The following is a 27,866-nucleotide window of genomic DNA, read 5'->3' on the forward strand; positions in this document are numbered from 1 at the left end:
GTTTAATATTGATATTATTTTTATTATTATTATTAATAATAATAAAAATAATATCAATTTCTATCTTTATTTCGGTTAGAATAAAGATATTATTTGAGAGAATCTTTTAATAAAATTTTATTTAATTTAATTTAAATATTAAGTAAATTCAATTTTTATGAAACTCAAGTACTAGTCAAAAAAAAAAACTTTTAAAGACTAAAGGTTAATAAAAAAAAAAAAAGCAAAAAAGTAAAATTCAATTACTATTTTTATCTCGGTTAGAATAAGGATATATATTATTGGAGAGAATCTTGTAATATTATTTTAGAATAAAATAATTTTATTTTATTATGAGAGAATCTTTTAATATTATTTTATATGTATATTATATTATATTATAGCTAATAAAACCTAGAAGAGCATGCACATACATTTTTTTTTGTTTTTTTGTTCTTTTCTATCTCTTGACCCTCTTCTGGTTTTGCTGTAACTAAATGGACGATCAATCTACAAGTGTATCAATTATTGAGGAACTACCATCGGATTTGATCCTATGTATCCTTAAATCCGACTGCTTGAGCGTGTCTGATTTTGCTTGTCTGGAGATAACTTGCACTACATTCGGTAGAATTAGAGAAGAATATCTTCATGACCCAATACTATTAATAAAGTTCCGATCTTTAGTTGATTTGGCAGTGTTTCGCCTATGTGAATCTCATCCAATATACTCATGTCTGAAGGAAACTCAAAAAAAAAATCTTTTGCGAAGGATGGGCAACAACTGGAAGCAAGCATTGAATTTCTTGCGTTCTGTTGAAGAATCCTCCTCAGATATTGTTCAGAGTAAATTAAGATCAGGTAATTATATAAAGGTGATAGCAGGAATTCTTTTTACAATTGTGTTGAAGGATTATTCGGTGTACATTTCGGGTACTCATTCTTTGTGTGGCCTTTTATTGGATAAGTATGTCAAGTATGGACGGGTTGACTCGTTTACTCGGATTAACTTTGACAAGCTTTTATCATCATCATCATCATGTCATGTGGATAATATACTAGTCTATGACGTCTCTGCCCTGTACCGTCATGCTGCTTTTATTACGCAATCAGGAGAGGTTTTTACATGTGGTAACAATTCGTCGGGTTGCTGTGGGGATGGCGGTGGCGGTGGCGGTGGTGACATTGACAATCGCATCCTTAGACCTCGGCTTGTGGAAGGCGCATTGAAGGGAATCCCTTGCAAACAAGTTGTAGTCGGTTATAAATTCACTGTGTTTCTTACAAGAGATGGACGAGTATATACTTGTGGGAGAAACAATCACAGTCAGCTTGGTCATGGTGATAGCGTGGATAGACCGACACCTACCATAGTAGAATCGCTAGTAGATTGTGTAGTAGTTCAAGTTTCAGCTGGTCTAACTTTCACATTAGCTGTAACTAGCGATGGCAACTTGTATTCATTCGGCTCGGGCGAGGACGATGGGTGTTTGGGTCACGGAGTTGAGCAGAATGAGCTACGCCCTCGTCTGGTTGACTTCTTTAAAAGAAGGGACATTCACATTCTTAGAGTCTCTGCAGGACTTAGTCATGTTGTAGCTCTCGATTCTAGTGGATTGGTACTTAATTATTAATTAAGTTTTTTTAACAAATTAATATTATAAATTCTATTAACCTTGACTATATTATTTATTTAAGGTTTATACTTGGGGGAGAGGTGTAACAGGGCAGTTGTGTAATGGAGGTTATATAAACCATCTTAGCACACCACATTTAGTGACCACCTCAAGAGTCAGATTGCTATACAGGTAATTAATTAATTAATTAATTAATTTGCAATCAATTTCTTCAACATTAATTTAATATATATATATATATATATATACACATTATATACAGGTAAACGCTTTTCAGTTTAATACGATTATTTTAATGAACGACCGCCGCACCTTTTACGTGTATGGTTCTGGATTTCCAATAGAGGGTTCTGTGTTGATTCTCGAAAAAGACAGCTTAAAATTGGATGAACACTTTTGTCAAGTTACCATAGGCTTCCATCACACCGTCTTAGTGACCACCAACCGTGGTCGACTTTTCGGATTCGGATCTACCTATCACGCGGAGTTCAGACACAGCAGTATTACTAGATGGTTCTCTTCCTTCACACAACTTTCTTTACCGGAATGAAAAATTTTAAACCAAACATTTTCTTCTCCTCCTTCTCTCTCTTCCCGCTCTTCTCCTCCTCTCTAAACGGCGGCGATCTTCGACGGACACAACCATGAGCACGGCGAGCACGAGCACTGTGGAAACTAGTACTCTTATTCCTCGATTTGTTTGTTGTTTTATTGTTTATTTAAATGCATGCAGATGAGTTTGTTAATATTGTTAATCTTGTCGATGATGATGCTCTGATTCGTTGTTTGATATCGTTCTCGCGAAGGGCCGTCCCTTCTCTCGTTGATCGATCCTTTCTCGCGTTGGGCGGTCCTTTCTCGCGGTGGGCACGATCGTCTTGCGAAGGGTACGATTGTCTCGCGACGATCGTGCCTTTCGCGTGACGATCGTGCCTCTTCGCGTGACGATCGTGCCTCTTCGCGTGACGATCGTGCCTTCGGAAGACGATCGTGCCCCTTCGCATGATGATTGTGTCTTTTGCGGGACGATCGTGCCCCTTCGCACAGGGACATTCGTACATGTGAGCTGAGGTGTGCTTAAGCCCACCCCAAATAAAAAATTATATTATATATCTATCTTTCCATAGATATAATTTCTAACCAACAAAATCTTTTGATTTTAATTCTAATACCTTAAATCTTATATAACTTATTTCCATAGTTTGCATTATTTCCAACCAAGCATATTTCACTAATTCATTCCCAATTCACTAATTATTTCCATCAATATTATTTTATTTCAATCATTCTCATTTTATTAATTATTTACATTTCATATTAATTTTCAAAGACATAAAATTTTCTACTAATTTATTTTTATTTTTTAATTCTCTTCCCTAATTTAACATTTTACTTACTACCATTATCGACTTAATTATTTATATGATATTTATAATTAATTTATGCATATTTGATTAATATACAACCAGCCACTTATCGTTATCGTTAGTATTATTGAGTTATTTTAAAAATTTTCATTGCACTCTAATTGTTGGATGAAAATATTTACTTTTATTTTTCTTTAATTTTTTAATTTTTACATTCTAATTATTCGATAAAATACTTATTTAATTTGAATAGTTGAGTTTATCTTAAAATTAATATAAACATAGTTTGAGAGTTAAACTTTCAATTATTTATGAAAATAACATTTTATGATAAATTATGTATAGATAAATATAAAATAAAACATCAATCTATTACAAATAAATGAAAAACATTAATATCTTCTATTTTTAAAAGAGAGATTGTCAAACTAGTGAAAATTCTGCGTCAATGGTCTCTAAAATTCAAAATCAATATAGTGAAACTTTTCTAATTTTGTTTTCTAACAACGAAGATCATTAAACGACAAAATTGTTTCCACGTTATAAATTTGATATGATGCTGAAATTGAAGGTTTTCACACTTGTTGAGTTGTGTCAAATAATTGGTCGTGAATGCGATCAAAAGGTGAAGACGAAACTTCGCAATAAAATGGAGAATAATTTGATATGGTCTCTAATATGGAACATATATGTTTAATGAAAGGACTTCTATAAGTCACTTTTCTCAAAATATTTAATATATGGAACATACGAACTTCGCTTCTTTTAATCACGATGATATCTGGACACCACCTGCAGTGAGCACAACCAGCTCTCTAAAATGGCTCAGGCTCTTTGTATTTACGTCAATCTTCATGCACAGCCTTTTGGAGCCCAGTATTCACATTTAGATATTGGAATTCACAAAGCATGTTTTCTTCACACAAGGACCAGTTTTAATAAATTCCTGAAAAATCGTTATAGTCCTTAATTAATATCATTAGTTGTTGACTTGTTGTCCTCTTTTTGGTAATTCAGCACTCTTCTTGCTGTTTGAGACTTCTGTTAGTTATTGATGCAGTTGTCGTTGGGATGGATATGCTAATTAAAAAAATATGAACAAACAAACAAGGAAAAAAAAATAAATAAATAAAAAAAGACTTTGCCTCATCACGAATGCACTTCATCCTAGTAAGGATCTCTTGGTGTTCATCGCAGGATAAGCATTGCTACTCGCGGATGATGGAGCTTGTTAAAATCTTGAAGAAGGAGAAGTAGAAATGTAATCTTATATTATCGAAAAAAAATTATTCAAACAATTACATATCTCCCTTATATAAGAGTTCAATACTAACTAATTAATCAAACTAACGAATCAGTTACTAACTAATTAACGGTTTAATAAACCGTTAGTTATTATTTTTACATCCTCCCCTCAAGGAGAAACGTAGTAGAGAAACAAAGTTTCACCTTGACAAAACAAGTCGATGAAACATTAAGCTACGATCATGCAGCCATTTTCTTCAGCAAGCCCAATTCAGCAAGCTTAATTTCTTTTAGCTATCCAATTTAGACAGCCGAGCAAACAATTCAGCAAGCTCCATTTTTTTTTTTTTTCAGCTATCCAAAAATAAACCGTTAGTTATTATTTTTACAGAGCTAGTTGTGAATGTGTGGGCATATCATAGTGCGAGGCGAATGGTGTATGTGAATCCGAAAACAGGTATGATGCAAGAACAAACACGCACTTAAGAACCGGAGGGGTCAGATGTGGGTGAAGTGGTTCTCGTACGCAACACTCAAGGGCCGGCATGGATGAGGATCTAGCCGAACAAGCGGATTCAGAAGGGCCTTCAATTCTTCTAGAAGGTGGCTATGGCCATCTCGGCAGGTGAGGTTTTTTGGCAGGGAATGTATGAAAATGGAAAGGAAAGGAATCTGGTGGAGAATGTAGAGAAAGAGAAGAGAAGAGAAGAGAAGAGAAGAGAAGAGAAGAGAAGAGAAGAGAAGAGGAAGAGAAGAGAAGAGAAGAGAAGGAAACAGAGTAGGGATAAGTTAGAAAAAAGAATGAGAAGGAAACATAGGCAGAAGACGATTGAAAAGTATGTTAAGCTGAAGGCGAGGAAGAACAAGAAGTTTCGGTCTTGAACTCGAATTCAAACAAAAACACAAACAAGACTACCAAATATATAGGTGATATTGTTTGTTTAGTTGGGTTTCTTTCTTTTCCTGGGGAAGAAATTAATGTTTTAATATTAGAATCTATTCCCAATACAATTTTCTAGTTTTTTTTTTTTTTTTTTTTTTTTTTTTGGGGGTTTGTGGGTTTTTTTTTTTTTTTTTTTATTATAATGTATGTATCCTTTCCATGACCAAATCAAATGTATACCGATTTCAATGTCTATTACTTGGATTGATTTTAGATAAAAAAAATATATATTTTGTATTTAATATATTAAAATTATTCGAATTGCCACTTACTTCAAATCGCGTTAATTAATTTTAAAAGTTTTAAGTTAAAAAATAGTAATTATATAATTAAATATTTTATTACTTAAAAATTTATAAAATTAATTAAGAAAATGATAATAAGTAAAAAATGATCCTTATAAAAGTTATACTTACCAAATTAATTATATTAATTTTCTTGCCATGTATAGATCTAGATTAATTTTATATGTTCAACATAGTTTATTCATATGTTATTTCCTTGACAACAAGATGGACTGACTATCTTTGTGTGTAATTTGACAATAGACACTATTATTATTATGTGAACTATTATTATTATTATTATTATTATTATTATTATTATTATTATTATTATGTGAAGATGTATCCATCTTTAACGAAAAGTTGACCTATTTTTTTTTTTAAAAAAAAACACATGTGTACTAAGTAAACAAATTAGAACGAAGACTATGGACATGGACATGAACTAGGGAGTATACTTATTAAATAGTTTTTTTGAATTTTACATGCGTACGATAAATCGAAAATTAAGTGATGAATGAGTTCAAGTATATGAAAAAAAACAAATGTCGGATAAAAATACTTAAATAAATTAGGGAATGTCGGGAAAGTAGCTTACGAATTAAACCAGAATTTATAGTTTTAATTTGAGCTGAGTTTAACTAATTAAGTGATGTTAAGTATGAAGTTAGATTAAGTACTGAAAAATTGTGTTATCAAATTAACCCCAGTAACTTACTACCTATAACATGTTAGTGATTTGCTGTTGACTTCATTACACTGATGCGGAATTTAAAATATTATTATTATATAAATAAAACTAACACAAAACCGGACCCGGAAAAGGTTGTTTCTTCTTCAAGCGCGAAAACATACTTCTTCTTTCTTCTTTTCCTGGTGAAAAAGCGAAAAAGAGAATAAACAGCTTCTGTCTTCTTTTGTTCCCGGGAACTAGGGTTTGTTTGTTAATGGGGAATGTATGGTCTAGGATTTGGGGGATGGGAGTTTAATTTCAAGGATTCGGTATAATCCAACTCCAACCACCACAATGCATGTTTGGGGGCATCCTTCCGATAACAATGTTTACTACATTAGATATTTTCTGAGTTTGAAAACGATTTCAAGTAAATTTTTCATCCCACATATAAGATCCCGACACCCTGCATCATGACAGGGGAAGATTTAATTGGAGGAAATCTGGAGGAAGTCTTAGCCTACGTTGAGGGTAAGTTTCCCTCTCCCGGAGCTGCTGCCTAGAAGCCAACTTTACGATCGCAAAGAAGGTGAATGGAAGTTGATTTGTAAATAACTTCAATGCATCATACTAGCATTCAATTCCATTTGCAATCCATCATTACCTGCACATGCGAGCTGCTGATGCATGTAGGTGACCACCGACAGAGGAGGAAGGCAATTCTCTCTTTGAAAGTTACAAAACTGTGTTTGTCATTTAAATCACTAATACAGATACTCCAGGAGCATGCCACCATTGAAGATTCCATCATCTTTCCATTTCGCTGCTTCCTCCGATGAAGGTAAGGCATCCTTTTTTTACCATTATTAAGAAAACCCAATAAATAATATGTCTCTAACCCTTTTTTTTTTTATTTCCAAACAGAGCTTGAGCTTCCTGAATTGTTAATGCAACAGCATCTGTCTCATGTGCCTCTACACTATGGGATTGATACAGACATAGACTCTCTTCAATCCATGATTCTGGCGCTCGACCACTTATGTACAAAAACTTGTTGGGATTTTTTTCTAGACTCCAGACACTTCAGGTATCCATAGATTTAATTGATCAGGCTGTTCTGTTTTTTTTTTGTTTTGTTTTGTTTTCCATTTATACAGGTATCTCTGGTCATAGAATAGATGTTAGATATGAAATCAGAATAAATCTCTAGTCATAGGATAGATGTTTGATATGAAATCAGAATAAATCTCTAGTCACACATAGGATAAATGTTAGATATGAAATCAGAACAAATCAAATGAAAAGTCACTATTCTAGATGAATCAGCTATAAATAGCCATAAAACAAATAAATAATCAAACCGAAATAAAAGTTTAACCATAACCACTAATACTGAATCTTTTGGGCTGCTAAACGTATACTTCGTCATTTAAACTACCATTCAGAAAACCGTTTTTCACATCCATTTGAATGATACTATTTTGAGCTGCCATTGCTATTACCATCCTAATTGTATTCCATCTTGCAACAGAGGCAAATACCTCTGTATAATCAATTCCATATTATTGAGAAGTCTGGCATTTAACTTGTCAATATCACCACACGTCATTGAGGCTTTGTCTTAAAAATCTATTTAACTTCAATGCTTTTTAGCTCCTCAAGGCAGAACCATTAGTGTCCAAGTATCATTTTTTTCTATGGAAGATATTTCTACATCCATTTTGAATTATAAGTTGCTTCTATTCTATGTGAGAATACATAACAATCTCTTCTCCATCTTCATATATTTCACAGTCACTAGTTACTATTTAGTCTTCTGTTTCTTTTAGTTGTTGGTTGTTGGGCTGACTGTTTTAGATGGTTCATCAATAATTGACATATACCAGTTTGTTTAATTGTAGAAGCTAGAAAATTGTATCAGTGTGTATAATTTCTAAGTCTAAGAAAAAACATATTTTGACTTGCGAACTCATTGGAGGAACATTTTCTAGAGGAAGAAAAGGTGTTAAATGTTTTGATGGAATCTGCTGAAGATAACGTGCAAGAAGAATCATCAAAGGGTCCTGACAGTGGAAGAGTGTCTGAAGATAATGGTCCAAACCCATTCAAACTATTTTATATTTTTCCTGCAGGGCCTAAGTCCGAGAGAGAGACTAGAATACTTGGACTTAATTTTAGTGCTGACCGATCATGATCTCTCGAAATCGATCTTCAGTTCTCTGTTTCCGTAGACACCCCCCTCCCCGATGAACACATTACTCTGTTTTTTCATATTGCTGTTGAAAATGTTCATGACTTAAACAATACCCACATTTATAAATAATAGCAGCCTACTACTTCATGTCTATCTACTATCTTGTTGGATTTTGTCTTGTGTTTGTGGATTCTTGCATAGAAGGTAGAAGAACCATGACAGAGTATTTGCTGATGTATCCTTGCCAACAATCATGAAGTTGAGAATTATGTCACTTAAGTATCGATCATTCATCTCCTCAGGTTCCTCTCTTGCCCGCATCCAGAAATCTCGATAGCATATCCTCTTTAACCTTGTACCCACCAAAGATCAGTAGTAAAGTTTAACATTTTTTTCAAGAATGGAATGAAATGAAAGGATGAAAAGTTTTGTCAAGAACTAACTGCTGGATTATCATTTGTTGATGTTTCCTCTTTGTAGTGATGAGATTGTTCACAAAATCATTGATGACTTTGACTTTTTTCTTGAGTGATGCTTCTGAGGAAATGTTGAAAAACCTTTTAAGTTTCCGAAATGGATCAACATAACGCCAATAAGTTAATTCATTAACATCATCAAACGCTTTCATGAATGTACTCCCTTCTTTGCTTGTTCCCTCCATACAATTCAACTCTACACTAAATCCCACTTGAATATCGAATCCAACGTGCTTCACATAAGCAGACCCTGCACTCATTTGTTACAGTCATTCAAAGTTTCATAACAAACTGTATGGTGGTTCCTTACCTGCATATGAAAGAGCTTGTTTTCCCACAGAGAGCCGATCAAGAATTGCAACAAGTTTGGAGCCGTTTCTTCTGATTCGAAGCTGGCAAGCTTCCTCTGTTGACGCCACTTGTCTCCATCAACTGCGAAGATACCTTCTCCGAATAAATCCTTGGTTATCTCTTGATGGTACTGGCCTTTGGAGTAATTAGCGAAGTTGGTTTTGAGTATGTGTTGGACGTTTCTTGGATCACTTTCGCCGGTAGATAACAGTCTGAAAGTAGCATACTTCCGGGCATCCTCTGTTTGGCGATCATATAGATTCTTGAAGTAAAGGAGCTGATGGAATACTGTACCGATTACAGGAGGGTATTTAGGATTTCTGATTGATTTGCCGATGAAGACTTTTATTAGAAGAGATGATATAAGGATAAGGATGATAGCAGTAGGATTGTTGATATTATGATCAGAATTGGATTCAGGAAATCCATCGGCTGGCTGGCTGGCTTATGTTGAGAATAATACAGAGTTTTTTTCATTTGCTTATTCTCTATTTAATGTAAACATCTTTGTAGTTGCAGAAGACAAGTAATACAAACAAAGTTAGATATAAACAAAAATACATTTCGATAGTATTATAGAATTTCCATTTAGACAAAACATAGTCTATGTCATATTAAATATCACTCTCTACCATAAATCTCATCATCAGGATAACGTGTAATTCACTTTGCTTTTTTTTTTTTTTTTCATATGTGAAATTGATTTGTATTGTTTGGTAAGCTGGAACTGATAATAATGGTTAAAATTGTAAAAAAACAGATAATATCAATATAACATATAACTTAAGAATAAATTGAATATAACTACTTAGGAATTTTTTGAATTGGATGACAACTGTTTGGTTATAATTTAATTAAGATAATAAGCCGGTCATCCAAACCCATAACTGTATATTTAATTTTTAATTAAAAAAAAAAAAATTCCATATATTTGATTTAGGGGTACCTGACCTGATTAGAATGCAACTAAGTGACTCTGGCATATATATTTTTTTTAATCTTACTTAAGTAGTAGGATACCGGATTTAATGCTTGTTTTTAAGAGTATGTAAATTTACATCTGTTTATAAATAATTAAATATTCAAATTAAAGTTTTATAAACCTTTCAAAACATAATTATTCAAAAATATTTTTAAAATAAATAAATACACTGTGAACAAAATAAACACATGACAATTGGGTCCAATTTTGTGCTGACAATGGTCATACAAATATATATATATATATATATATTAACGAGAAATTTGACGAAATGACCCTAAAGATTGAAGTATTTGCATCCGTGGTCACCCGATAATTTAAATTGATATGGTGACCACTTTATTTTGTTTTGGAACGAAAATACCCTCTTCCGCGTCATGCGAAGGACCTTCGCGTTTGCGAGATGAATGTTGGATTTTGTATAAATTACTCAAAATTTTCATTTCCTTCTCTCTCTTCTCTCCCTACTCTTATTCTCTCTTTCACGACGACTGTTACGGCGGCGGCGGCCTAACACATCATACAGATAATAAACCATAACCCTAAATCGATTTATGCTCATCATACAGATTTATGTTCTTATTTCCATGATCTTCATTTCAAACCCTAACCCCTAACCCTAAATCGATTTATGTTCATGTTCCATTTCTTCATTTCAAAACCCTAAATCAATTTATGTCTTTATCTTCAATTCAATCTCTAACACTAACCCTAAATCGATTTATCTTCATTTCAAAACCCTAAATCAATTTATGTTTATCTTTAAAATCGATTTAAGCTGTTCATATTGGTTCATATTTTGTTCATCTTATTGTTCATATTTGTTTATTATTCGTTGTTCATATGTCGATGATGATATTTGCAGATAATCTCGTCGATGATCATATGGGTTCCGTTTCAAGGAAGATTCGTTTTTCGCGTTACGCGAAGGCACATCGCGTTATGCGAAGGCCCATCACGTTACGCGAAGCAGCACAAAGTTGTACTTAGATTTGTGTAAAACATCAAATTCGATTTCTATTATTTTTCAGCTGAATAAAGGCTGTTTTTGTTGCTTCTGTTGTGTATTGAAAATTTGGAATGAGTAGTTGTTGTCATCACCATTCCTTAGTTGAATTTCCATGTCATTTGACAGTTGTACTTCCATGTCATCAAATTATTGCCAATCATAATCAGAAATGTACACTCTCTCAAATACACCTTAAAACTCAAAAGGACCCCACTTCTTATACACTTCAAATTATGTTTTTGCATGTTGTTTTTTAAGTTTATAATGATAACTAGAATTCATTGGGTGGTTATTTATCCTCATTTGGTATGTTGCTTAAACGATTATTTTATATACAAATCTGAAATAAGTTACGTAAAAACAAAATCTCATCTTCTCGGGACCATAAGACAATATGTGAGTGTATGTTTTGGGTAAATGGACAAGAGTTGGCTTGGATGTTAAGGTGCAAAAAAGTTAGAGAAAGTGAAGAAGGGGGTATTGGCCAAAGAAAAAAAAGAAACATTGAAGAAGAACTTGCTTTTATAAGGGTTCTTCTATCCATGCCAATGGATATCTATTTACCCAGTATGGGGTTATGTTTGGTTAGGTTGCTTTCCTTTATGTTTTCTTTTCTTCAATTTCAATCATCCGACAAAGACTAAAGATGACCATTTCAATCACAAAACAACATATCAATAAATCAACATTCTATTGAATAATTCACTGTTCAATTGTTTTAATATAGAATGGAATATATCAAATTTTTTCAATGCCCATGTTCTTCTCAACATATGGGGGGCTTCATTTAAAAAAATATATATACGTACATAAGGCAACCACATGAGGAAGATCTGTCGCGTTACTCGAAGTCTCATCGCGTTACGCGAAGCAGCACGGTCGCAACGTGAAACGGCACGATCGGCACGCGAAATGGCATGGTCGACACGCGAAGCGGCACAGTCGTCACGCGAAGGCATAGAGTTGTACTTAGATTTGTGTAAAACATCAAATTCGATTCCTATTGTTTTAAGCTGAATGAAGAATGGTTTTCTTTGTTTTGTTTGTTTAAAAACCAGTCACCTGCTCATATTCAGTCATATTTGTCTTTCTTATCTTATTTAACATTGTTAAAGAATTTCTTTTATCTTGAAAGAAGAAGCCAAAAGATAAATAAGATAATTAACGTTGAAATTGATTTTATTTTAAAAACCATAACTAAAAAAATACAACAAAAAATTCAATATTACAATAATAGTCAGCAACAAATTGAATCTTCTTTGAAAATTTAACCAAATAAATACAAATTTGTCATGAGTTAAACAGAACAGAAAGTCATGGAATTATTATTACAAGTTACAAATAAGAAGATATGTCAAGAGTTACATGAATAGAAAGTCAGGAGTTACACGATCAAAAAGTTATGAGTTGAAGTCTTCTGATCATTTCAAAAGAACAAAATGACATGAATGAAAAGGAAAACATTCAAACCCCACTATGTCAAATCCAAATGATCCATCTCTGTTTCGAATGTGGTTTGGTTCACAACTACTATAAATTTAAAAACATTACAAGCGCAAATAGAAAGAACAAAAAAAACTTGCCGAACCTAAAAACACTAAGCCCGGTTAATGTGACAAGAATGGTTAGGGCTAGCTGGATAGCATAACAGGAGACAGACCATCCTTCCTCTTATGAATAATTTCTTGATTTCTTTCACTTGTTTACTCCATGTGTTTCTCAATAATCGCCCTTCAATGAAGAAATCTTCAAATTGTCATCATCATCCCAAAGAAGGGGAATTTTTCTTTTTACCCGATGATGCAATAACAAACATGAAAGAGACCCATTAGATCATCTTTTTATACATTCTTCATTCAGCTGAAAAACAATAGGAATCGAATTTGATGTTTACACAAATCTAAGTACAACTCGGTGTCGCTTCGCGTGGGCGACGTTCCGACCGTGCCGCTTCGCGTAACGCGATGGGACTTTCGCGTAATGCGATGGCTTTTCGCGTAACGTGATGTGCCTTCGCTTAACGCGATGTACTTTTGTGTAACGTGATGTGCCTTTGCGTAACGCGAAAAGTGAATCTTCCCTAAAACCGAACCCATATGATCATCGAAAGAGATTATCTGCAAATATCATCATCGACAATATGACAACGAATAGTAAAACCAATATGAACAATAAAATGAACAAAATATTAATCAATATGAACCAATAAGAACAATAAGAACAAGTTAAATCGATTTAGGGTTAGGGTTTTGAATGAAGATAATGGAAATAAGAACATAAATTGATTTAGGGTTTTGAAATGAAGAAAAATGGAAACATGTTTGGCAACTAAATGAATCAAAATTTCAGTTTAAAAGCTCAAGAATATCAAATTTAAAAAATTCAGATTTTCAAACTATTTTTTTCGCTAGCCTAGTTCTATGATAGAGTTTGACTTCAATCTTTAGGGGTAATGATGGTGAGGGAGAGACGTGCATGTTGGTGAAGTTTGAGAGGATAAGACGAGAAAGGAAGAAGATCCAGTTTCTGGAAGGTCGTCGGCGTCGGGCGTTGATCTCCGATGTTCGTCTCGTCTCAACGAAGAAGACGGTTAAACGACGTCGTTTCATTAAAATATATATATATATATATATATATATATATATATATATATATATATATAATATATATATATATATATATAATTAGTTATAAGTCAAGTTATGAAATACAGTCTTAATCTTTTTTTCCTTTAAGTATATTTTAAATAAATTAAGTAAATTTCAATCTAAAAAAAGAATTTTTGTAACTTTAAATATTTAATAAATTTAAAATATATGTTTTGATTTTTATAAACTAAATTCATTCAAAATTATTAAATTTGAATAATATATTTTTATCTAAAATATTTATACATAAATAATATTTTATTTTATCTTCATGAAATGAAGAGATTAATGCTTTTCAATTATGTTGGTTCATTATTTAAACCAGATAAATTCTTTACTATTTCACAAACCTATATATATATGTATATATATATTGACAATTTATAAATATAATAACCAAGCATAACATGAAAATCTTATAAACACTAAATTAATCTTCACAATATGGTTGAGAATATCTAATATATCTTTTGTCATGCATGTCAATATTTAAGCATAATATACCATCTTTGTAATTATATTATTGTAGTTTATTTTAGGTATGCCATCTTTATTTTAGGTATATAAGGTTTAATATTGATATTATTTTTATTATTATTAATAATAATAATAAAAAGTAAAATTCAATTTCTATCTTTATTTCGGTTAGAATAAAGATATTATTTGAGAGAATCTTTTAATAAAAATTTTATTTAATTTAATTTAAATATTAAGTAAATTCAATTTTTATGAAACTCAAGTACTAGTCAAAAAAAAAAACTTTTAAAAGACTAAGGTTAATAAAAAAAAAAAAAGCAAAAAAGTAAAATTCAATTACTATTTTTATCTCGGTTAGAATAAGGATATATATTATTGGAGAGAATCTTGTAATATTATTTTAGAATAAAATAATTTTATTTTATTATGAGAGAATCTTTTAATATTATTTTTATATGTATATTATATTATATTATAGCTAATAAAACCTAGAAGAGCATGCACATACATTTTTTTTTGTTTTTTTGTTCTTTTCTATCTCTTGACCCTCTTCTGGTTTTGCTGTAACTAAATGGACGATCAATCTACAAGTGTATCAATTATTGAGGAACTACCATCGGATTTGATCCTATGTATCCTTAAATCCGACTGCTTGAGCGTGTCTGATTTTGCTTGTCTGGAGATAACTTGCACTACATTCGGTAGAATTAGAGAAGAATATCTTCATGACCCAATACTATTAATAAAGTTCCGATCTTTAGTTGATTTGGCAGTGTTTCGCCTATGTGAATCTCATCCAATATACTCATGTCTGAAGGAAACTCAAAAAAAAAATCTTTTGCGAAGGATGGGCAACAACTGGAAGCAAGCATTGAATTTCTTGCGTTCTGTTGAAGAATCCTCCTCAGATATTGTTCAGAGTAAATTAAGATCAGGTAATTATATAAAGGTGATAGCAGGAATTCTTTTTACAATTGTGTTGAAGGATTATTCGGTGTACATTTCGGGTACTCATTCTTTGTGTGGCCTTTTATTGGATAAGTATGTCAAGTATGGACGGGTTGACTCGTTTACTCGGATTAACTTTGACAAGCTTTTATCATCATCATCATCATGTCATGTGGATAATATACTAGTCTATGACGTCTCTGCCCTGTACCGTCATGCTGCTTTTATTACGCAATCAGGAGAGGTTTTTACATGTGGTAACAATTCGTCGGGTTGCTGTGGGGATGGCGGTGGCGGTGGCGGTGGTGACATTGACAATCGCATCCTTAGACCTCGGCTTGTGGAAGGCGCATTGAAGGGAATCCCTTGCAAACAAGTTGTAGTCGGTTATAAATTCACTGTGTTTCTTACAAGAGATGGACGAGTATATACTTGTGGGAGAAACAATCACAGTCAGCTTGGTCATGGTGATAGCGTGGATAGACCGACACCTACCATAGTAGAATCGCTAGTAGATTGTGTAGTAGTTCAAGTTTCAGCTGGTCTAACTTTCACATTAGCTGTAACTAGCGATGGCAACTTGTATTCATTCGGCTCGGGCGAGGACGATGGGTGTTTGGGTCACGGAGTTGAGCAGAATGAGCTACGCCCCTCGTCTGGTTGACTTCTTTAAAAGAAGGGACATTCACATTCTTAGAGTCTCTGCAGGACTTAGTCATGTTGTAGCTCTCGATTCTAGTGGATTGGTACTTAATTATTAATTAAGTTTTTTTAACAAATTAATATTATAAATTCTATTAACCTTTGACTATATTATTTATTTAAGGTTTATACTTGGGGGAGAGGTGTAACAGGGCAGTTGTGTAATGGAGGTTATATAAACCATCTTAGCACACCACATTTAGTGAACCACCTCAAGAGTCAGATTGCTATACAGGTAATTAATTAATTAATTAATTAATTTGCAATCAATTTCTTCAACATTAATTTAATATATATATATATATATATATACACATTATATACAGGTAAACGCTTTTCAGTTTAATACGATTATTTTAATGAACGACCGCCGCACCTTTTACGTGTATGGTTCTGGATTTCCAATAGAGGGTTCTGTGTTGATTCTCGAAAAAGACAGCTTAAAATTGGATGAACACTTTTGTCAAGTTACCATAGGCTTCCATCACACCGTCTTAGTGACCACCAACCGTGGTCGACTTTTCGGATTCGGATCTACCTATCACGCGGAGTTCAGACACAGCAGTATTACTAGATGGTTCTCTTCCTTCACACAACTTTCTTTACCGGAATGAAAAATTTTAAACCAAACATTTTTCTTCTCCTCCTTCTCTCTCTTCCCGCTCTTCTCCTCCTCTCTAAACGGCGGCGATCTTCGACGGACACAACCATGAGCACGGCGAGCACGAGCACTGTGGAAACTAGTACTCTTATTCCTCGATTGTTTGTTGTTTTATTGTTTATTTAAATGCATGCAGATGAGTTTGTTAATATTGTTAATCTTGTCGATGATGATGCTCTGATTCGTTGTTTGATATCGTTCTCGCGAAGGGCCGTCCCTTCTCTCGTTGATCGATCCTTTCTCGCGTTGGGCGGTCCTTTCTCGCGGTGGGCACGATCGTCTTGCGAAGGGTACGATTGTCTCGCGACGATCGTGCCTTTCGCGTGACGATCGTGCCTCTTCGCGTGACGATCGTGCCTCTTCGCGTGACGATCGTGCCTTCGGAAGACGATCGTGCCCCTTCGCATGATGATTGTGTCTTTTGCGGGACGATCGTGCCCCTTCGCACAGGGACATTCGTACATGTGAGCTGAGGTGTGCTTAAGCCCACCCCAAATAAAAAATTATATTATATATCTATCTTTCCATAGATATAATTTCTAACCAACAAAATCTTTTGATTTTAATTCTAATACCTTAAATCTTATATAACTTATTTCCATAGTTTGCATTATTTCCAACCAAGCATATTTCACTAATTCATTCCCAATTCACTAATTATTTCCATCAATATTATTTTATTTCAATCATTCTCATTTTATTAATTATTTACATTTCATATTAATTTTCAAAGACATAAAATTTTCTACTAATTTATTTTTATTTTTTAATTCTCTTCCCTAATTTAACATTTTACTTACTACCATTATCGACTTAATTATTTATATGATATTTATAATTAATTTTATGCATATTTGATTAATATACAACCAGCCACTTATCGTTATCGTTAGTATTATTGAGTTATTTTAAAAATTTTCATTGCACTCTAATTGTTGGATGAAAATATTTACTTTTATTTTTCTTTAATTTTTTAATTTTTACATTCTAATTATTCGATAAAATACTTATTTAATTTGAATAGTTGAGTTTATCTTAAAATTAATATAAACATAGTTTGAGAGTTTAAACTTTCAATTATTTATGAAAATAACATTTTATGATAAATTATGTATAGATAAATATAAAATAAAACATCAATCTATTACAAATAAATGAAAAACATTAATATCTTCTATTTTTAAAAGAGAGATTGTCAAACTAGTGAAAATTCTGCGTCAATGGTCTCTAAAATTCAAAATCAATATAGTGAAACTTTTCTAATTTTGTTTTCTAACAACGAAGATCATTAAACGACAAAATTGTTTCCACGTTATAAATTTGATATGATGCTGAAATTGAAGGTTTTCACACTTGTTGAGTTGTGTCAAATAATTGGTCGTGAATGCGATCAAAAGGTGAAGACGAAACTTCGCAATAAAATGGAGAATAATTTGATATGGTCTCTAATATGGAACATATATATGTTTAATGAAAGGACTTCTATAAGTCACTTTTCTCAAAATATTTAATATATGGAACATACGAACTTCGCTTCTTTTAATCACGATGATATCTGGACACCACCTGCAGTGAGCACAACCAGCTCTCTAAAATGGCTCAGGCTCTTTGTATTTACGTCAATCTTCATGCACAGCCTTTTGGAGCCCAGTATTCACATTTAGATATTGGAATTCACAAAGCATGTTTTCTTCACACAAGGACCAGTTTTAATAAATTCCTGAAAAATCGTTATAGTCCTTAATTAATATCATTAGTTGTTGACTTGTTGTCCTCTTTTTGGTAATTCAGCACTCTTCTTGCTGTTTGAGACTTCTGTTAGTTATTGATGCAGTTGTCGTTGGGATGGATATGCTAATTAAAAAAATATGAACAAACAAACATGGAAAAAAAATAAATAAATAAAAAAGACTTTGCCTCATCACGAATGCACTTCATCCTAGTAAGGATCTCTTGGTGTTCATCGCAGGATAAGCATTGCTACTCGCGGATGATGGAGCTTGTTAAAATCTTGAAGAAGGAGAAGTAGAAATGTAATCTTATATTATCGAAAAAAAATTATTCAAACAATTACATATCTCCCTTATATAAGAGTTCAATACTAACTAATTAATCAAACTAACGAATCAGTTACTAACTAATTAACGGTTTAATAAACCGTTAGTTATTATTTTTACATCCTCCCCTCAAGGAGAAACGTAGTAGAGAAACAAAGTTTCACCTTGACAAAACAAGTCGATGAAACATTAAGCTACGATCATGCAGCCATTTTCTTCAGCAAGCCCAATTCAGCAAGCTTAATTTCTTTTAGCTATCCAATTTAGACAGCCGAGCAAACCAATTCAGCAAGCTCCATTTTTTTTTTTCAGCTATCCAAAAATAAACCGTTAGTATTATTTTTACAGAGCTAGTTGTGAATGTGTGGGCATATCATAGTGCGAGGCGAATGGTGTATGTGAATCCGAAAACAGGTATGATGCAAGAACAACACGCACTTAAGAACCGGAGGGGTCAGATGTGGGTGAAGTGGTTCTCGTACGCAACACTCAAGGGCCGGCATGGATGAGGATCTAGCCGAACAAGCGGATTCAGAAGGGCCTTCAATTCTTCTAGAAGGTGGCTATGGCCATCTCGGCAGGTGAGGTTTTTTGGCAGGGAATGTATGAAAAGGAAAGGAAAGGAATCTGGTGGAGAATGTAGAGAAAGAGAAGAGAAGAGAAGAGGAAGAGAAGAGAAGAGAAGAGAAGAGAAGAGAAGAGAAGAGAAGAGAAGAGAAGAGAAGAGAAGGAAACAGAGTAGGGATAAGTTAGAAAAAAGAATGAGAAGGAAACATAGGCAGAAGACGATTGAAAAGTATGTTAAGCTGAAGGCGAGGAAGAACAAGAAGTTTCGGTCTTGAACTCGAATTCAAACAAAAACACAAACAAGACTACACAAATATATAGGTGATATTGTTTGTTTAGTTGGGTTTCTTTCTTTTCCTGGGGAAGAAATTAATGTTTTAATATTAGAATCTATTCCCAATACAATTTTCTAGTTTTTTTTTTTTTTTTTTTTTTTTTTTTTGGGGGTTTGTGGGTATTTTTTTTTTTTTTTTTATTATAATGTATGTATCCTTTCCATGACCAAATCAAATGTATACCGATTTCAATGTCTATTACTTGGATTGATTTTAGATAAAAAAAATATATATTTTGTATTTAATATATTAAAATTATTCGAATTGCCACTTACTTCAAATCGCGTTAATTAATTTTAAAAGTTTTAAGTTAAAAAATAGTAATTATATAATTAAATATTTTATTACTTAAAAATTTATAAAATTAATTAAGAAAATGATAATAAGTAAAAAAATGATCCTTATAAAAGTTATACTTACCAAATTAATTATATTAATTTTCTTGCCATGTATAGATCTAGATTAATTTTATATGTTCAAACATAGTTTATTCATATGTTATTTCCTTGACAACAAGATGACTGACTATCTTTGTGTGTAATTTGACAATAGACACTATTATTATTATGTGAACTATTATTATTATTATTATTATTATTATTATTATTATTATTATTATGTGAAGATGTATCCATCTTTAACGAAAAGTTGACCTATTTTTTTTTTTAAAAAAAAACACATGTGTACTAAGTAAACAAATTAGAACGAAGACATGGACATGGACATGAACTAGGGAGTATACTTATTAAATAGTTTTTTGAATTTTACATGCGTACGATAAATCTGAAAATTAAGTGATGAATGAGTTCAAGTATATGAAAAAACAAATGTCGGATAAAAATACTTAAATAAATTATGGAATGTCGGGAAAGTAGCTTACGAATTAAACCAGAATTTATAGTTTAATTTGAGCTGAGTTTAACTAATTAAGTGATGTTAAGTATGAAGTTAGATTAAGTACTGAAAAATTGTGTTATCAAATTAACCCCAGTAACTTACTACCTATAAACATGTTAGTGATTTGCTGTTGACTTCATTACACTGATGCGGAATTTAAAATATTATTATTATATAAATAAAACTAAAACAAAACCGGACCGGAAAAGGTTGTTCTTCTTCAAGCGCGAAAACATACTTCTTCTTCTTCTTCCTGGTGAAAAAGCGAAAAAGAGAATAAACAGCTTCTGTCTTCTTTTGTTCCCGGGAACTAGGGTTTGTTTGTTAATGGGGAATGTATGGTCTAGGATTTGGGGGATTGGGAGTTTAATTTCAAGGATTCGGTATAATCCAACTCCAACCACCACAATGCATGTTTGGGGGCATCCTTCCGATAACAATGTTTACTACATTAGATATTTTCTGAGTTTGAAAACGATTCAAGTAAATTTTCATCCCACATATAAGATCCCGACACCCTGCATCATGACAGGGGAAGATTTAATTGGAGGAAATCTGGAGGAAGTCTTAGCCTACGTTGAGGGTAAGTTTCCTCTCCCGGAGCTGCTGCCTAGAAGCCAACTTTACGATCGCAAAGAAGGTGAATGGAAGTTGATTTTTAAAATAACTTCAATGCATCATACTAGCATTCAATTCCATTTGCAATCCATCATTACCTGCACATGCGAGCTGCTGATGCATGTAGGTGACCACCGACAGAGGAGGAAGGCAATTCTCTCTTTGAAAGTTACAAAACTGTGTTTGTCATTTAAATCACTAATACAGATACTCCAGGAGCATGCCACCATTGAAGATTCCATCATCTTTCCATTTCTGCGTTCCTCCGATGAAGGTAAGGCATCCTTTTTTTTACCATTATTAAGAAAACCCAATAAATAATATGTCTCTAACCCTTTTTTTTTTATTTCCAACAGAGCTTGAGCTTCCTGAATTGTTAATGCAACAGCATCTGTCTCATGTGCCTCTACACTATGGGATTGATACAGACATAGACTCTCTTCAATCCATGATTCTCGGCTCGACCACTTATGTACAAAAACTTGTTGGGATTTTTTCTAGACTCCAGACACTTCAGGTATCCATAGATTTAATTGATCAGGCTGTTCTGTTTTTTTTTGTTTTGTTTTGTTTTCCATTATTACAGGTATCTCTGGTCATAGAATAGATGTTAGATATGAAATCAGAATAAATCTCTAGTCATAGGATAGATGTTTGATATGAAATCAGAATAAATCTCTAGTCACACATAGGATAAATGTTAGATATGAAATCAGAACAAATCAAATGAAAAGTCACTATTCTAGATGAATCAGCTATAAATAGCCATAAAACAAATAAATAATCAAACCGAAATAAAAGTTTAACCATAACCACTAATACTGAATCTTTTGGGCTGCTAAACGTATACTTCGTCATTTAAACTACCATTCAGAAAACCGTTTTTCACATCCATTTGAATGATACTATTTTGAGCTGCCATTGCTATTACCATCCTAATTGTATTCCATCTTGCAACAGAGGCAAATACCTCTGTATAATCAATTCCATATTATTGAGAAGTCTGGCATTTAACTTGTCAATATCACCACACTCATTGAGCTTTGTCTTAAAAATCTATTTAACTTCAATGCTTTTAGCTCCTCAAGGCAGAACCATTAGTGTCCAAGTATCATTTTTTTCTATGGAAGATATTTCTACATCCATTTTGAATTATAAGTTGCTTCTATTCTATGTGAGAATACATAACAATCTCTTCTCCATCTTCATATATTTCACAGTCACTAGTTACTATTTAGTCTTCTGTTTCTTTTAGTTGTTGGTTGTTGGGCTGACTGTTTTAGATGGTTCATCAATAATTGACATATACCAGTTTGTTTAATTGTAGAAGCTAGAAATTGTATCAGTGTGTATAATTTCTAAGTCTAAGAAAAACATATTTTGACTTGCAGAACTCATTGGAGGAACATTTTCTAGAGGAAGAAAAGGTGTTAAATGTTTTGATGGAATCTGCTGAGATAACGTGCAAGAAGAATCATCAAAGGGTCCTGACAGTGGAAGAGTGTCTGAAGATAATGGTCCAAACCCATTCAAACTATTTTATATTTTTCCTGCAGGGCCTAAGTCCGAGAGAGAGACTAGAATACTTGGACTTAATTTTAGTGCTGACCGATCATGATCTCTCGAAATCGATCTTCAGTTCTCTGTTTCCGTAGACACCCCCCTCCCCGATGAACACATTACTCTGTTTTTTCATATTGCTGTTGAAAATGTTCATGACTTAAACAATACCCACATTTATAAATAATAGCAGCCTACTACTTCATGTCTATCTACTATCTTGTTGGATTTTGTCTTGTGTTTGTGGATTCTTGCATAGAAGGTAGAAGAACCATGACAGAGTATTTGCTGATGTATCCTTGCCAACAATCATGAAGTTGAGAATTATGTCACTTAAGTATCGATCATTCATCTCCTCAGGTTCCTCTCTTGCCCGCATCCAGAAATCTCGATAGCATATCCTCTTTAACCTTGTACCCACCAAAGATCAGTAGTAAAGTTTAACATTTTTTTCAAGAATGGAATGAAATGAAAGATGAAAAGTTTGTCAAGAACTAACTGCTGGATTATCATTTTGTTGATGTTTCCTCTTTGTAGTGATGAGATTGTTCACAAAATCATTGATGACTTTGACTTTTTTCTTGAGTGATGCTTCTGAGGAAATGTTGAAAAACCTTTTAAGTTTCCGAAATGGATCAACATAACGCCAATAAGTTAATTCATTAACATCATCAAACGCTTTCATGAATGTACTCCCTTCTTTGCTTGTTCCCTCCATACAATTCAACTCTACACTAAATCCCACTTTGAATATCGAATCCAACGTGCTTCACATAAGCAGACCCTGCACTCATTTGTTACAGTCATTCAAAGTTTCATAACAAACTGTATGGTGGTTCCTTACCTGCATATGAAAGAGCTTGTTTTCCACAGAGAGCCGATCAAGAATTGCAACAAGTTTGGAGCCGTTTCTTCTGATTCGAAGCTGGCAAGCTTCCTCTGTTGACGCCACTTGTCTCCATCAACTGCGAAGATACCTTCTCCGAATAAATCCTTGGTTATCTCTTGATTGTACTGGCCTTTGGAGTAATTAGCGAAGTTGGTTTTGAGTATGTGTTGGACGTTTCTTGGATCACTTTCGCCGGTAGATAACAGTCTGAAAGTAGCATACTTCCGGGCATCCTCTGTTTGGCGATCATATAGATTCTTGAAGTAAAGGAGCTGATGGAATACTGTACCGATTACAGGAGGGTATTTAGGATTTCTGATTGATTTGCCGATGAAGACTTTTATTAGAAGAGATGATATAAGGATAAGGATGATAGCAGTAGGATTGTTGATATTATGATCAGAATTGGATTCAGGAAATCCATCGGCTGGCTGGCTGGCTTATGTTGAGAATAATACAGAGTTTTTTCATTTGCTTATTCTCTATTTAATGTAAACATCTTTGTAGTTGCAGAAGACAAGTAATACAAACAAAGTTAGATATAAACAAAAATACATTTCGATAGTATTATAGAATTTCCATTTAGACAAAACATAGTCTATGTCATATTAAATATCACTCTCTACCATAAATCTCATCATCAGGATAACGTGTAATTCACTTTGCTTTTTTTTTTTTTTTTTCATATGTGAAATTGATTTGTATTGTTTGGTAAGCTGGAACTGATAATAATGGTTAAAATTGTAAAAAACAGATAAATATCAATATAACATATAACTTAAGAATAAATTGAATATAACTACTTAGGAATTTTTTGAATTGGATGACAACTGTTTGGTTATAATTTAATTAAGAATAATAAGCCGGTCATCCAAACCCATAACTGTATATTTAATTTTTAATTAAAAAAAAAAAAATTCCAATATATTTGATTTAGGGGTACCTGACCTGATTAGAATGCAACTAAGTGACTCTGGCATATATATTTTTTTTAATCTTACTTAAGTAGTAGGATACCGGATTTTAATGCTTGTTTTTAAGAGTATGTAAATTTACATCTGTTTATAAATAATTAAATATTCAAATTAAAGTTTTATAAACCTTTCAAAACATAATTATTCAAAAATATTTTTAAAATAAATAAATACACTGTGAACAAAATAAACACATGACAATTGGGTCCAATTTTGTGCTGACAATGGTCATACAAATATATATATATATATATATTAACGAGAAATTTGACGAAATGACCCTAAAGATTGAAGTATTTGCATCCGTGGTCACCCGATAATTTAAATTGATATGGTGACCACTTTATTTTTTTTGGACGAAAATACCCTCTTCGCGTCATGCGAAGGACTTCGCGTTTTGCGAGATGAATTTGGATTTTGTATAAATACTCAAAATTTTCATTTCCTTTCTCTCTCTTCTCTCCCTACTCTTATTCTCTCTTTCACGACGACTGTTACGGCGGCGGCGGCCGAACACATCATACAGATAATAAACCATAACCCTAAATCGATTTATGCTCATCATACAGATTTATGTTCTTATTTCCATGATCTTCATTTCAAACCCTAACCCTAACCCTAAATCGATTTATGTTCATGTTTCCATTTTCTTCATTTCAAAACCCTAAATCAATTTATGGTCTTTATCTTCAATTCAATCTCTAACACTAACCCTAAATCGATTTATCTTCATTTCAAAACCCTAAATCAATTTATGTTTATCTTTAAAATCGATTTAAGCTGTTCATATTGGTTCATATTTTGTTCATCTTATTGTTCATATTTGTTTTATTATTCGTTGTTCATATTGTCGATGATGATATTTGCAGATAATCTCGTCGATGATCATATGGGTTCCGTTTCAAGGAAGATTCGTTTTTCGCGTTACGCGAAGGCACATCGCGTTATGCGAAGGCCCATCACGTTACGCGAAGCAGCACAAAGTTGTACTTAGATTTGTGTAAAACATCAAATTCGATTTCTATTATTTTTCAGCTGAATAAAGGCTGTTTTTGTTGCTTCTGTTGTGTATTGAAAATTTGGAATGAGTAGTTGTTGTCATCACCATTCCTTAGTTGAATTTCCATGTCATTTGACAGTTGTACTTCCATGTCATCAAATTATTGCCAATCATAATCAGAAATGTACACTCTCTCAAATACACCTTAAACTCAAAAGGACCCCACTTCTTATACACTTCAAATTATGTTTTTGCATGTTGTTTTTTAAGTTTATAATGATAACTAGAATTCATTGGGTGGTTATTTATCCTCATTTGGTATGTTGCTTAAACGATTATTTTATATACAAATCTGAAATAAGTTACGTAAAAACAAAATCTCATCTTCTCGGGACCATAAGACAATATGTGAGTGTATGTTTTGGGTAAATGGACAAGAGTTGGCTTGGATGTTAAGGTGCAAAAAAGTTAGAGAAAGTGAAGAAGGGGGTATTGGCCAAAGAAAAAAAAAGAAACATTGAAGAAGAACTTGCTTTTATAAGGGTTCTTCTATCCATGCCAATGGATATCTATTTACCCAGTATGGGGTTATGTTTGGTTAGGTTGCTTTCCTTTATGTTTTCTTTTCTTCAATTTCAATCATCCGACAAAGACTAAAGATGACCATTTCAATCACAAAACAACATATCAATAAATCAAACATTGAATAATTCACTGTTCAATTGTTTTAATATAGAATGGAATATATCAAATTTTTTCAATGCCCATGTTCTTCTCAACATATGGGGGGCTTCATTTAAAAAAATATATATACGTACATAAGGCAACACATGAGGAAGATCTGTCGCGTTACTCGAAGTCTCATCGCGTTACGCGAAGCAGCACGGTCGCAACGTGAAACGGCACGATCGGCACGCGAAATGGCATGGTCGACACGCGAAGCGGCACAGTCGTCACGCGAAGGCATAGAGTTGTACTTAGATTTGTGTAAAACATCAAATTCGATTCCTATTGTTTTAAGCTGAATGAAGAATGGTTTTCTTTGTTTTGTTTGTTTAAAAACCAGTCACCTGCTCATATTCAGTCATATTTGTCTTTCTTATCTTATTTAACATTGTTAAAGAATTTCTTTTATCTTGAAAGAAGAAGCCAAAAGATAAATAAAGATAATTAACGTTGAAATTGATTTTATTTTAAAACCATAACTAAAAAAATACAACAAAAAATTCAATATTACAATAATAGTCAGCAACAAAATTGAATCTTCTTTGAAAATTTAACCAAATAAATACAAATTTGTCATGAGTTAAACAGAACAGAAAGTCATGGAATTATTATTACAAGTTACAAATAAGAAGATATGTCAAGAGTTACATGAATAGAAAGTCAGGAGTTACACGATCAAAAAGTTATGAGTTGAAGTCTTCTGATCATTTTCAAAAGAACAAAAATGACATGAATTGAAAAGGAAAACATTCAAACCCCACTATGTCAAATCCAAAATGATCCATCTCTGTTTCGAATGTGGTTTGGTTCACAACTACTATAAATTTAAAAACATTACAAGCGCAAATAGAAAGAACAAAAAAAACTTGCCGAACCTAAAAACACTAAGCCCGGTTAATGTGACAAGAATGGTTAGGGCTAGCTGGATAGCATAACAGGAGACAGACCATCCTTCCTCTTATGAATAATTTCTTGATTTCTTTCACTTGTTTTACTCCATGTGTTTCTCAATAATCGCCCTTCAATGAAGAAATCTTCAAATTGTCATCATCATCCCAAAGAAGGGGAATTTTTCTTTTTACCCGATGATGCAATAACAAACATGAAAGAGACCCATTAGATCATCTTTTTATACATTCTTCATTCAGCTGAAAAACAATAGGAATCGAATTTGATGTTTTACACAAATCTAAGTACAACTCGGTGTCGCTTCGCGTGGCGACGTTCCGACCGTGCCGCTTCGCGTAACGCGATGGGACTTCGCGTAATGCGATGGCTTTCGCGTAACGTGATGTGCCTTCGCTTAACGCGATGTACTTTTGTGTAACGTGATGTGCCTTTGCGTAACGCGAAAAGTGAATCTTCCCTAAAACCGAACCCATATGATCATCGAAAGAGATTATCTGCAAATATCATCATCGACAATATGAACAACGAATAGTAAAACCAATATGAACAATAAAATGAACAAAATATTAATCAATATGAACCAATAAGAACAATAAGAACAAGTTAAATCGATTTAGGGTTAGGGTTTTGAAATGAAGATAATGGAAATAAGAACATAAATTGATTTAGGGTTTTGAAATGAAGAAAATGGAAACATGTTTGGCAACTAAATGAATCAAAATTTCAGTTTAAAAGCTCAAGAATATCAAATTTAAAAA

General features: G+C 32.9%; 4 protein-coding genes and 1 pseudogene across 4 annotated transcripts; 3 read left to right on the forward strand and 2 right to left on the reverse strand.

Annotated features, from left to right (window-relative positions):
• The first annotated feature begins 752 nt into the window (after window positions 1-752).
• Window positions 753-1,791, forward strand: LOC124910000 (probable E3 ubiquitin-protein ligase HERC1). The gene is made up of 2 exons (XM_047450626.1): window positions 753-1,598; window positions 1,678-1,791. Exons 1-2 carry the CDS (start codon window positions 753-755, stop codon window positions 1,789-1,791), a joined length of 960 nt encoding a protein of 319 aa, XP_047306582.1.
• A 6,525-nt stretch (window positions 1,792-8,316) lies between these two features.
• Window positions 8,317-12,099, reverse strand: LOC124910001 (annotated as a pseudogene).
• A 2,737-nt stretch (window positions 12,100-14,836) lies between these two features.
• On the forward strand, window positions 14,837-15,877 carry LOC124910002 (PH, RCC1 and FYVE domains-containing protein 1-like). Its single transcript, XM_047450627.1, has one exon. The coding sequence runs from the start codon at window positions 14,837-14,839 to the stop codon at window positions 15,875-15,877; it is 1,041 nt and encodes a 346-aa protein (XP_047306583.1).
• A 4,982-nt stretch (window positions 15,878-20,859) lies between these two features.
• On the forward strand, window positions 20,860-22,732 carry LOC124944611. Its single transcript, XM_047484910.1, has 3 exons — window positions 20,860-21,324; window positions 21,407-21,567; window positions 22,442-22,732. Exons 1-3 carry the CDS (start codon window positions 20,958-20,960, stop codon window positions 22,703-22,705), a joined length of 792 nt encoding a protein of 263 aa, XP_047340866.1. The 5' UTR covers window positions 20,860-20,957; the 3' UTR covers window positions 22,706-22,732.
• Window positions 22,733-23,097: 365 nt separating this feature from the next.
• LOC124910003 (cytochrome P450 704C1-like) lies at window positions 23,098-27,581 on the reverse strand. The gene is made up of 3 exons (XM_047450628.1): window positions 27,335-27,581; window positions 23,455-23,938; window positions 23,098-23,377 (listed from the first exon to the last, which is right to left on the reverse strand). Exons 1-3 carry the CDS (start codon window positions 27,579-27,581, stop codon window positions 23,098-23,100), a joined length of 1,011 nt encoding a protein of 336 aa, XP_047306584.1.
• Window positions 27,582-27,866: the final 285 nt, after the last annotated feature.

This window comes from Impatiens glandulifera, chromosome 7, assembly GCF_907164915.1.
Source record: "Impatiens glandulifera chromosome 7, dImpGla2.1, whole genome shotgun sequence".
Lineage (NCBI taxonomy): Eukaryota > Viridiplantae > Streptophyta > Magnoliopsida > Ericales > Balsaminaceae > Impatiens > Impatiens glandulifera.